The sequence below is a fragment of the Poecilia reticulata genome, chromosome 2 (assembly GCF_904066995.2).
Source record: "Poecilia reticulata chromosome 2, P_reticulata-male-v2, whole genome shotgun sequence".
In the NCBI taxonomy this organism is placed as follows: domain Eukaryota; kingdom Metazoa; phylum Chordata; class Actinopteri; order Cyprinodontiformes; family Poeciliidae; genus Poecilia; species Poecilia reticulata.
In genome coordinates, this window is record NC_088831.1 from 38,517,312 (window position 1) to 38,529,346 (window position 12,035).

The 12,035-nt window shown below is 38.9% G+C and overlaps 1 protein-coding gene across 1 annotated transcript in view; it reads left to right on the plus strand.

Annotated features, from left to right (window-relative positions):
• Window positions 1-231: 231 nt before the first annotated feature.
• Window positions 232-12,035, plus strand: part of wnt6b (wingless-type MMTV integration site family, member 6b) — a 31,987-nt gene continuing 20,183 nt past the window's right edge. Inside the window, exon 1 of the mRNA XM_081604558.1 lies at window positions 232-1,553. Coding sequence (XP_081460684.1) covers window positions 1,474-1,553 — 80 coding nt within the window. The 5' untranslated portion in view covers window positions 232-1,473. The remainder of the gene's footprint in view (window positions 1,554-12,035) is intronic.

Here is a 12,035-nt window from a genome sequence, read left to right on the forward strand (position 1 = left end):
AAGTGTGAAAAACAAAACATAAACATCAGAGGTCACCTGTAAGGGGCAGATACCTGTTACAGCACTGGACCACAGTCATTTCAAAAAGATTTTTCCTCAAATCAGAAGAATGCAAGAGGTGGAACAGATCAGAGGAGATTCATTAATCAGAGGAGATTCATTAATCTTCTCCTTGTTCATTGAGTGAATAATAAATTAAACATAGGGAACATAAGAAGATTATATTGTTTTTCTCCGTTGTTCAAACTGGTTTATCCTAAATAGTAGCACAATGTACAAGCAAAAACGTACAGGTGAAAAGGACTACTACTTTCTAGAAAGTTAAATTTAATCATGTTATTTTATTATGACATAAGGATCACTGCCTCTTTTTTCAAATGAAATTGAACGTGAACACCACAGAAAATGGTAACTATTAGCTGTTGTAGTTACTGTTACTGTGTCCTTCAAGCTCAGACAACTTAAAATGATTCCTCTGCTATCACAAATTTTAAGTTTTTGAAGATAAACATTTGCGAGAGAAGCCACGTGTTGTGTGCTCGTAAAGTTAGTTCGCATATATCTCAGGGCAGCACCTGGTTACTGAGTTTGCCCTCTCTGATCTCAGCCTGGGTTCTCCTGAAACTAATTGTAGTCTCTCTCTCTCTCTCTCTCTCTCTCTCTCTCTCTCTCTCTCTCTCTCTCTCTCTCTCTCTCTCTCTCTCTCTCTCTCTCTCTCTCTCTCTCCCTGAGTTACAGCGAGGATTTCGCCTCGCCCGGAGCGACGTCACACCAAGGTGGAAGAAGACTCATTTTTCCAGCCTGTGTTCATCCAAAAAAAAAACAAAAAAAACAAACAAAAAAAACACGCTGACAAGCTGAGCGGGAGGAGAGTCGCCTCTACCTGCAGCCGGTGGGCGCCGCCAATTATTCACCAACTTTTTCATCAGCGCGTCAGCTCAGAGCGCGGAGAGAGCGCTCCGCATCTGACTGCGCAGGGGCTTTTTCATACCTTCATCTGCGCTTCTTTACTTCTCCTGCCCGCACAACAGTTTAACTGTGACAGAACCCCCGAAAGAGAAGCGAGACTCTGCAGCTTAGTGTTGGATATTTTCCCCGGCGCAGTAAGTCCCGAGTGTGTTCCTCATTAGACCACCTTGAAACCATGTAAGTGCGCTGCGACAGACACAGCACAGCGATAATGAAGAGGTTAACCACACCTTTGAGAGCGGACATCACTTCTCCAGCCACTTGACCGACTTTGTTGCGCATTAAGATGCGCCCGACTGAAGAGGAGGTGGACTTTTGCGCACTCCTTGGCGGACACTTCCCAGAGAGCGTTGACTGATCCGCGCCGTCAGAGAAAAAAAAACAATTGGACCTCCTATGATTTTAAGAAACAATCCCACTCGGTGTTGGCTGAGGTCGTTACATTGAAGTTTGCTGAAGGGGGAGAAAAAAAAAAAATCTCCGTGTGGAATTGCAGAGATCAACATGACGGCTCGTCTCTCACGGATCCAGCTGGCCCTGTTCTTTATTTTGCTCTGTCCGGTCAACATCATCGGACTGTGGTGGTAAGTTAACACGTGGGTGTCCTGTCCCTGTTTCATTTCAGTCTGAGTTTATTTAAAGTACTTTAAGTATTGCATCTATCTATCTATCTATCTATCTATCTATCTATCTATCTATCTATCTATCTATCTATCTATCTATCTATCTATCTATCTATCTATCTATCTATCTATCTATCTATCTATCTATCTATCTATCTATCTATCTATCTATCTATCTATCTATCTATCTATCTATCTATCTATCTATCTATCTATCTATCTATCTATCTATCTAGGATGTTATGGATTTGTGTGGAAGTTCTTTAGGATCCAATGTTTTTTTTTTTTTCAGGAACATATGCTTATTTTCCATCTGATAAATAATAATTTCATAACTGACACAAAACTTTCATGGCAAATAAATATTGGACCGATCATTATTTTCCTACCAATATGTGGGTTTCTTTAAAGTCTGAGCTGCTGGATATGATTTTACCTGCTAATGCTGTTTTTAATTAATTATTCCCCATGAAAGAAAGGCAAAAATCTACTGCCAGTTATTTAAATGTGGCGTGAATTTGGAAGATTAGGTCTATTTAATAAATTAATTAAGGGCATTAAACTAAACTGATGATGCCTTTACTGACCAAGAATGATGGCAGTTCTTGATTTTGATGTATTTAAATAATTAGGAAGGAGGAGTGAGATGTCTTTATATGATGTTTTGATTATGAATTAGAGCCTCTGAGGAAAATGTTTATAAGCTCTGGGATATTATTATATTAATTAGTCTATTTCTTATCTGAACATTGTTATCATATTTTCAATACAATTTTCAAGAATGTTGTCCAATATATTTTAATTATTTCAGGATATGCATTATTTGTGAACTGATGAGTAATCTTTTCTTTTATTTTCTTTTATTTTTTTTTTATTTTATTTTTTTGACTAAAGAAAAATGACCATGACCAATTTCGACCTGGTCTGACTGACTGAATGTACTATTTCTATTTGTTATATGTCAGGATTATAACCCATACAAGAGAAACTATTTAGCAGAAGATTCTTTGGTAGCGGCAGTAGTTTTGCAGATTACCGAGTTTGTCCCTCAACGTGTGTTTCGGATTTTCTTCATCTTATTTTTGTTAAACTCCAATTGGTTAATTGATTGGTGCATCCCATATCACAGAGCGTAAAAGGAACAAAACAGGGAGGTAAAAAAGTATGTGTGTGTGCTTTTTGTTGCCTGCAGTGAGAGAGAGCTGTGAGGTCGGTTGAGGTGTCGTCAATGATGTGTGTGTCTGTGACGGGAGTTCAGGTTAAGGAATGTCAGGTGGCCCTCTAGGCACAGTGGATATGTCATCATAAAACAATCCATACAGGCTCAGCTCAGCAGGATGGGTGACAGTCGAACAGGCAGACGGGCATAAAACCCAGAAGATCTACCAATAACATGTTTTCTAATAATGTAAAGTTTTTCGTATGTGTGGTGCTTTGGGGGGGGAAAAAAAAAAAAGATGTGCACGTCTGCAAGTCATGGCTCCTGCAGACATGCAGAAAAACTTTTGCAACGTTTGATAGTGAAGCTTTGTGGTTTTGTTCTATTGAATCCTCCCACTGTTCATTCATGGCTCAGTCAAGGTCAGTGTGGGATGTAGTGTCATGGGGGCTCGGTAAGTGCACTTGCTTGTTGACTGGCCGAAGGCTCTGCTCAACTTAGAAATTTAGTTTCTCGTACTTAAGATGATAGAGTGAATGGAGGTAACTGAAAACGAACAGGAGTTCAAGACCAGAGGTCTCATTGAACAAAATATTAAAACTGCGCTCTAATAAAAAGCTTGAATGTTTGGAGCCTACATGGAATACACCTAATAACAATATTTGCCCACAAGGGTGCAGCATTATACATGAGCCTCTTGAATTTTGCAAAACCTCTTTTGTTTTATTTACTTGATAATTAAATATTTTAATGAGTGAAAAGGGAGCTAATCAGCTTTATCTTTTTGTTTGTTTCAGTTTAACCTTTGGTATCAAAAAGACTTTTGTTTGGTTCTTAGTAGACATTGCACTAAGACTTAGGTGCTAAAAGGTTATTGGTTTGAGTAATGCAGTAAAAACGTCTTGCTTGAGATTTTGAAAACATTAGATTTCAGACAAGCCTAATGGCTGACAAGTTCTGCCCCCGGGCAATTCTGAAAAAATGTGCAGGAGACAAAAACAACCTCTCCCTCAGAAATGCAGAACATTACTGTGAAAATCGTACTGGATGGAGGTAAAAAAAAATACAGACGTTAAGTTTTACTTTTTCTACTGAGAAGGTTGCTTTTAGGAGAAATGACTCCATCATCTTAGTTGGCATCCAGAACTAAAACAGTCACACACTTAAGTGAGAAACCACTTTCAATTGGCATGCACGGGAATTATTTTAATAAAATAAGTATCCCGATAATGCATTATTGTATTGCAGTATTTATAAAAAATAAAAAAATAAAAATATAAAGCATTACTTTATTTAAGACTGAGATATTTGTAACATGTCATTATTGCTATTCTGATGATAGAGTAAAAATCACTTAACTTAATACTGGTTTTTAAGGGTTTGTTCTAACAGGCTGGTGTTAGTTGGTTTATTAGTAACCCTTTCTGCTTGGTTAGAGCCTGCAGTCATTTGCTTCACTGTGATGCAGCTCATGGTTTGCCAATTACATTTCAAAATCAGCTCCTTTTTATGTATGAACAGTGATGGGTATACTTTACACACCATGGCTGTCTTAATCTTTTTCAATATATTAAAAACTTACAAACACACAAATGTATCATTTTCTTGTAAGCAAAGAAGAATCATAGGACCCTTCTGCTCTGAGGCAGAGGGCAGCAACAGGTAGAGGAGGAGGAGAGGTTTTGTTACCATAGTGCTTGAGAAAACTGCGGTCACTCCTGCACTTCCTGTTGCATTGCAAGTGATGCCCAAAATCATCAATTCTGAAACCAGGCTAGTTTAAATTCATTTAAGTTCAGTTTACTTTCAGACCTGCATTGTAATAGAATAGCATAATTTTACTGCCAAGCTGTTGAAAGTATGACTGAAGTCTTTTCTAGCACATCACTGAACTTTTCAGTGGAGTTAGAGCTTGATGTCCCATGTTTCCTGAGGCTGTCTTTCACAATTTGAAGCCTGATAAATTCTGGCGTAGCCAGCATGTTGATGAACCGTGTGATGTGGTTTTTTAGAAACCATCGCACGTGGGCGTTCAAGGAATCAGAAGCGATTCAATGAGTCATTTAGTGTAAAATAACATCTTGTCAGCAGAAGTATTTTAGTTTGTACAGTCCATTGCCAAAGGGAGACTCTCTTATGTTTCCTTTGATAAAATAAGTGTCCTCTTCACAAAGTATTAAAAGGTCTTGAGGAAAGAAATCTTATTATTGCAAAGTTGTTTCATTTTGTAAAGTAAAAGTATATATAAATAGGATGTGTTAACAAATAACTTTTAAGATATAGCGTACAATCTTTGATTAAAAGAGGGATGAAATTGTCTCAGTGTTTATACCATTCCATGCAAATTTTCCTAATTCACTGTTCATGTGAATGATTTAGAATATTTTAAAACTTTTTTTAATATGTTGAGCAGACATTGCTAAGATATTTTAAACATCTTAGCAAACCGTCCATCCATTTTTTGATTTCTTCTTGGAGTATGGACACTAAGACACAAAGTCTCCTTAAGGAGGGACATGCTCAAAAATGTCCCAAAGGTAGGGGGCGTCCTAGAGGCATCCTGGTCAAATGCCCAAACTACAACAAACAACTCCTTTAGATGTGAGACCACCTAAATCTACCTTCAATGCCCAAGCTCTGTACACTATTTCTTATTTTAAAATCTGTTTTTGGCTGGTGCTAGTGGCCTTTTTTTCCATTTTCTGACAGGAGGTAGACGGGAAATGAGGTAGAGAGAAGGGGGGAAGAGATGAAAGAGTCAAACTCGGGACAACAGCGACGACGTCTATGGCCTGCGCATATGAGGTGCCCACTATACCCTCTACGCCCCACAACGTCCCTTTACCCTAATTCTAAGGTTGCCACATAGGTCCCCACAAAATACCTTAAGGGAGACGGTAATAAGACCTTTCCATATTCTGAAAATACACATGAACCAGACCACCAAACAGCCTTTTATTAAGTTTTCGAATCATATTTTTCATTCAGGATACACCTTGCAAAACTCTATCATGTCCCACAGTTTATTGGAAATTTAAAAAAGGAAGACTAATGGACATATTGTCTGTCAAAATGTATTCAACTTCTTAAGAGTTCATGTCAATGTTCAATTGGCCATGCATTCTAGAGATTTATTTGAAATAAAGCAGAAGTGGATTAAGGGAATCAGCACTCTGGAATCAGCTACTTTTCTTTTATCCTCACTGACATAAATTGTCATCTTCTTTCACTCACCCTCTTGTTCGCTGGCTCCCTCACACACTCACTGACACATTCAGATACACACACACACAGACAGATGCGCACACACAGTGACCGACTGTGATGCAGCGCGGGGTTAAACCACACCTGTGGGTCGCTCGCCGGTCTGCCAGGACAATGATTGGCTCTGTTGAAAGAAGCTGGACATACCATCATACATCGGTCCTTCTCTGTCTCATGCTCATTCCCCTTCAATGTCTCTATCTCTGTATGTCTTCTGAAGGAAAATGCCTATCACACGGATAGGCTGTCGCTGAGGGAAAAGAGAGAACTGCAATGAGAGACGCAGAGTGAGAGATATGAAATGCTTGGAGATAGCTGTCCTTTCAGAGCCTCTCCTGATTAAAGCACTCTAATCATTTGGCCTGAGAGCAGAGAGCACAGCTCAGAGGAGTGAGGAATGTCTTTGCTCTCCTATACTAGTTTTGACTCCAGTGCTCAGCAAGGCCAACTGTGTTATTTGCGTGTGTCTGTGATGGGTCTGCATTGGTGGTCAGATTGCCAGGAACATGCCACAGTGACACAGGTGCTCATACACAGTGCGTGTGTGTGTGTGTGTGTGTGTGTGTGTGTTTGTTTAGAGTCTTTATATATAAAATCATGATTATCGAAAATGAAACATTTTCTTTAAATAAATAATTTTCATCTTTCAATGGGAACTTGTCAAGTGGGTGTACGGCCACTTATTGGGAACAGAAAAATGATGAAGAGGGCACTTTTGATCAATCTGTCATAATACAGAAATGTGAGTGAACATTGTAAGGAGTCTAAGGAAAAATAAAACCCATTACCTAAAGGAAAACAGACACAATGTAATTGGTTACTACTGATAACTTAAGCAGAGAGCAGGCACTCAGAACAGTGAAACTGTTGTTTGTGAGCATGACGTTTATCAGGCAGGAAAGTGCTTTCTTTTACTTTTCATGCGTCCTCTGTCAGAACATCTGCTGACGACCCAGGTAATGTTAAATCAATAATGGTTTTACAAATGTTCCACCTGCATGTTTTGACACAGTGGTGACTGTGTTTTTCTTTGTGTATGAGCCAAATGAACAAGAGAGTTTGACTGCAGCTTCAGTCGGGTTGTATATCAGTATTTTGACTTCATTGTGTCTTTCACCCGTTATCATATATTTAAATTCGGTCATGGACATGAATACAGATCTTATTCGATACAAGTCTGAACACAAAAACATGTTTTGAAGAAATGAAATAGGCTTTTTAAACTTTGTCCTTTGTAATTTTTTTTTGTTTGTTTGTTTTTTGTGTGTTTGTTTCAGTTTGCATTTCCAAGCAGTAGATCTCGGTTAATGTGTTTAGTATGCACTCATTCAGTCATGTAGTTATGGGAGCATGCTTGCACATACAAACTCATTGAGGTACAGTTACAGACTGTACAGTCAGAACCCCCATCCTCACTTGAAGAGGGCTGCATTGTAGCAGATCTTATCTTGTCCACTTCAGTGCTTCTCTGAAAAGCTAAATGTGTAATCAGGACCGGTGAGATGAGAAGAGATAAAGATTAAATGACGGTGCGGGTTTGGCAGTGGGTATAGCAAATACTGACGGTAAATTGTGTGTGTGTGTGTGTGTGTGTGTGGGTGTGTGCGTGTGTGTGTGTGTGTGTGTGCGGGTGTGTGTGTGTGTGTGTGCGGGTGTGTGTGTGTGTGTGCGCGTGTGCGAGTGTGTGTGTGTGTGTGTGTGTGCGTGTGCGTGTGCGTGTGTGTGTGTGTGTGTATTCATGTGCCTGTTTGTGTTCTTGCTAGATGGCATGGGTCTGCATTTTTGGACCATGCTTTAAAGATTTTTTTTTTTTGCCGTCACTTATAATTAGAAAGTTTAAGTTTAGCCCTCAAACATTGATTTCAGTGGTTTAATCTTGCAACTTTGGTCAAATTAGGTAATTTGAGGTTCTGGTCTTAATTCCACTTGCTTATTTACTCTGGCTAACCAATTTTAAATTATTCTTGCTAACAAAATCTTCCTCTAATGCAAAGTAGTATATGCTTAACACTTTGTTTATTTTCTCAAAACTTCATTAGATATTTCGGTTCCTGTAAATCTTTCCTCTTCTATCTGTCCAGCTTGGGCCTGCAGGCTTTAGCATGTATCTTAGCCTTCTTGTTTTTACATGCTTGGTGCGTCATATGTTTTGTTTATCCTGCTTTAGAGATGATGGTACATGCAATAAAAAGTTTGCAGTTTTGGAAAGAAGACCATCTGAATTTGAAGCACAGTTCCGCAATGTTGAAACCATGTCAGCAGATAGTCAGGCCCCATTAACCAGCTACAAAGATTATCCGTTAGCTTGTGCTCCAGCTGTTCCAACACACCTGCGACAAAAGACAATTTATAAGATGCTTAGTCCTAAAGTATTTTCCACTTAACCTATTTTGGTGCTAAAACTTTCTTAGCATCCTTTTTTTTTTCTTTTTTCCAAATTTGAACTTCATCATCAATAAATTGGTGCTACTAAGTTTTTGCTAAGTTCAGGTAGAGAACCACTTTTTTAAATGGTATAACATGAGATAATCTTCTCCTGTGCTTTTTGTTTTAGCACAGTATTTAGTGTTATCTGTTCTCAAAGCTGGCTGCACAGTGGCACAGCTGGTAGAGCTGTTGTCTTGCAGCAAGAAGGTTCTGGGTTCGATTCCCGGCCCTGGTCTTTCTGCATGGAGTTTGCGTGTTCTCCCTGTGCATGCGTGGGTTTTCTCCAGGTACTCCGGTTTCCTCCCACAGTCCAAAAACATGACTGTCAGGTTAATTGGTCTCTCCAAATTGTCCCTAGGTGTGAGAGAGTGTGTGTGCATGGTTGTTTGTCCTGTGTTGCCCTGCGACAGACTGGCGACCTGTGCAGGGTGACCCTGCCTCTCGCCCGGAACGTTAGCTGGAGATGGGCACCAGCACCTCCTGATCCCACTAAGGGACAAGGGTGTACAGAAAATGGATGGATGGATGTTCTCAAATCTTCTGCTTTGAAATCATTTGATTATTTTGTTCCTTTTTGATTTCGTACATTTGCCTTGTTATTCACCTTGTATTTACGCAGCTACAAAATTAAACCGACTTTTTATATAATCTGCGGGAAGTAAACTGTAAGTAAGTGTGCAAATGTGAGTAAATAATATCTTCTAGTTGTTAATTGTATTTTGGCTCATTGTTCATAACCCCTCAAACAGGAATCCAAGTCACCAACAAGGTGTAAAATAAAATTCTGAATTCAGAAAATGTCACAATCTTCAGAACTGATTAAAAAAATAAGAGGAATAAAATGAGATATGATGGTTAACAACATAGTTCAGCTTCAAATGCAATAGATTGGGATGAAATTACAACAAATAGATGGGAAATAGGGATATAATTTGGCAAAAATGCAAACTTAGAGGAAGTGCAACTCAGCTCAGATTGTTAGTTAATGATGACCTAAAGAAGTCTGTACTTTTAACCTGGATCACTCAATAAATACCAAGATTTTAAGTCATCTTCTTTCTGGGAAGAAAGAAGTTTGACCATTAGCATGAAGTGTGTCTTTCTAGATGTTTAGTAGTAACATCTAGAAAGACACACTAGATGCACCTCTGACAAGCATTACTCAGAGATGCTTGTCAGTTTGAGTATTGTCTGGCAACCCAGACAACTGAATAAGGAGGTAGCACCTTCCTTTTCAGGCCTAGGCACATCACAGCTTGCCTATTGGCACAAGGTGATGTCATATGTGCTTGTTAATTGGAAAATGATAGTGTTGTGTCCCCCATCCAGTTGCTATAGGCTACATTTATTTCGGTGATGCTGTGGTTTTATGAGTAGTTGAAGGCTACTCCTCTATCAGCCGAGTTACAAAAAAGCATCACCTTTCATGTCACTTTACAGTCTTTCCTTCTGTAATCTCTCGGTAGTTTTGAGCTCATCCGTGCAACTTTTTAACCTCTTGTGTTTGTCTGAAAATATCCATACTCCAAGTTTGATGTGTGTCTTTTGGCAGCTCAAGCAGTGGGTGTGCCACTGTTGTTAAAGCAGAACAAATGTTTTTCTCATGAGAGATTGCCTTGGTCTTGCTGCTCTCCTGCATGTTACACTAAATTGTTATTCTCTGTGGGGGCTTTGCAAACTGTAAGCGTTGAAACTTTGTTTTCTACAACCAATTTCATTATTATCATCCCTGCTCATCTTTATCTATGCAATAAAACATGTCTGACAGTAGGGACTTTGTTTTCGGCTGGAGAACTGCAAATGATTCATGAAGACATAAAATGTATTCCAAATTTCCTGGGGACACTTTCACTTTAAGTGAAAATAACGATTAGTCAGAAAAAGACTTTCATGTAATCCATATTTGTTGCTTCATATTATCTAATAACTGCATATATTATTCACATATTGAAATAAGACTATATTTGTAGATGTAGGTTTTCTCATTAGTTTATTCAACAATTAATGGAGCTCATATCATCCATCCATCCATCCATCCATCCATCCATTTTCTTGCACCCTTGTCCCTTAGTGGGGTCGGGAGGGTTGCTGGTGCCTATCTCAAGCTAACGTTTCGGGCGAGAGGCGGGGTCACCCTGGACAGGTCGCCAGTCTATCGTAGAGCAACACAGAGACATACAGGACACACAACCATGCACACACACTCACACCTAGGGACAATTTAGACAGACCAATTAACCTAACAGTCATGTTTTTGGACTGTGGGAGGAAACCGGAGTACCCGGAGAAAACCCACGCATGCACAGGGAGAACATGCAAACTCCATGCAGAAAGACCGGGGCCGGGAATCGAACCCAGAACCTTTTTGCTGCAAGGCAACAGTTCTACCAACTGCGCCACTGTGCAGCCCTGGAGCTCATACCACTTTGTTTTATTTTGTGGCAGCATTTGACTAATCCACAGGTAAAGTTGTTGTTGATAGAGTGAAAAAGTAAATACAGTGGATTGCTACTGCGGTTGAAGTTGGTATCAGATTTGAACCAGATATAGTTAAAAAATTTAAAACACTAAACTAAGACAAACTGAGCTGAATAATTCTACACTTTAAAGCATTAGTAAGTCTTGGACATTTTTTAAAGTCTTTACTTTATCTTCAAATCTTTATTTTAAAATAGAATTAAAAGGTGTTTCAATTCTGGGAGGTTTGAGGCGGGTTAGGAACAACTTAGATCGAATTAAGACGTTTCCATAATGAATATTATTATTTCAATATGGGAAGCTTTTTCCAGATGTTGTTTATGAATATTGTTATTTTTTTTATACAAGACCACATTCTTCCACATTTCACTACCAAGCTGAGGTTTTTGATTATCATGCAACCCAACATGTAATGTACCTGTTAAGATGAACAGGAAAATAGTTGCTACGGAAACTTCTTCTCAACTTTATCCTATCATAGGCTTGAAAGCTATGTAAATTTCCAAAACCTGTCCTTTTATTGGCACAATTTACACCAGCTGGTGTCTGTCAATAGCAACTTGGTAATACTCTCTTTATTATGTTAGAATTGCATAGTATTTGGTGCACCGCACCATGAATTTTTAAAATATATTTGTACATAAAGATGAAGTTCATTTTCCATCTTAAGGCTCTTTGTTTTCCTCTGACCATCTCCTCTGTTCATTCTGGTGGTTAAGACACACATTTGTCATGACTATCTTCATCTCCGGCATATCTGAGGGATTAAGGAGGGATGAAACTCACTCGTTTGTGCGTGAAAAAAGAAGGACCTCATACAGTACAGCTCAATGACTACAGTGCCCTGATATCTTTAATGAAACCCAAGATAATGCGAATGCCGTAGTTTAATCTCTTTGTGACCCCTAACTGGAGCCTGAAAATTATTAATAGGGTATCCATTTCTTAATCTGTATCTGTATTTAAAACCTCGTTTACCTTTCTAATTTTACAGATCGTTATTGAAAGGCTAAACCTATCGATGTTGTCCTAAGCCTACAGTCAAGGCTACAATTAAACATGATATGTTAATTAATTTAAGATATCTTCCATGGCATGCAAATAATTACAGCCCA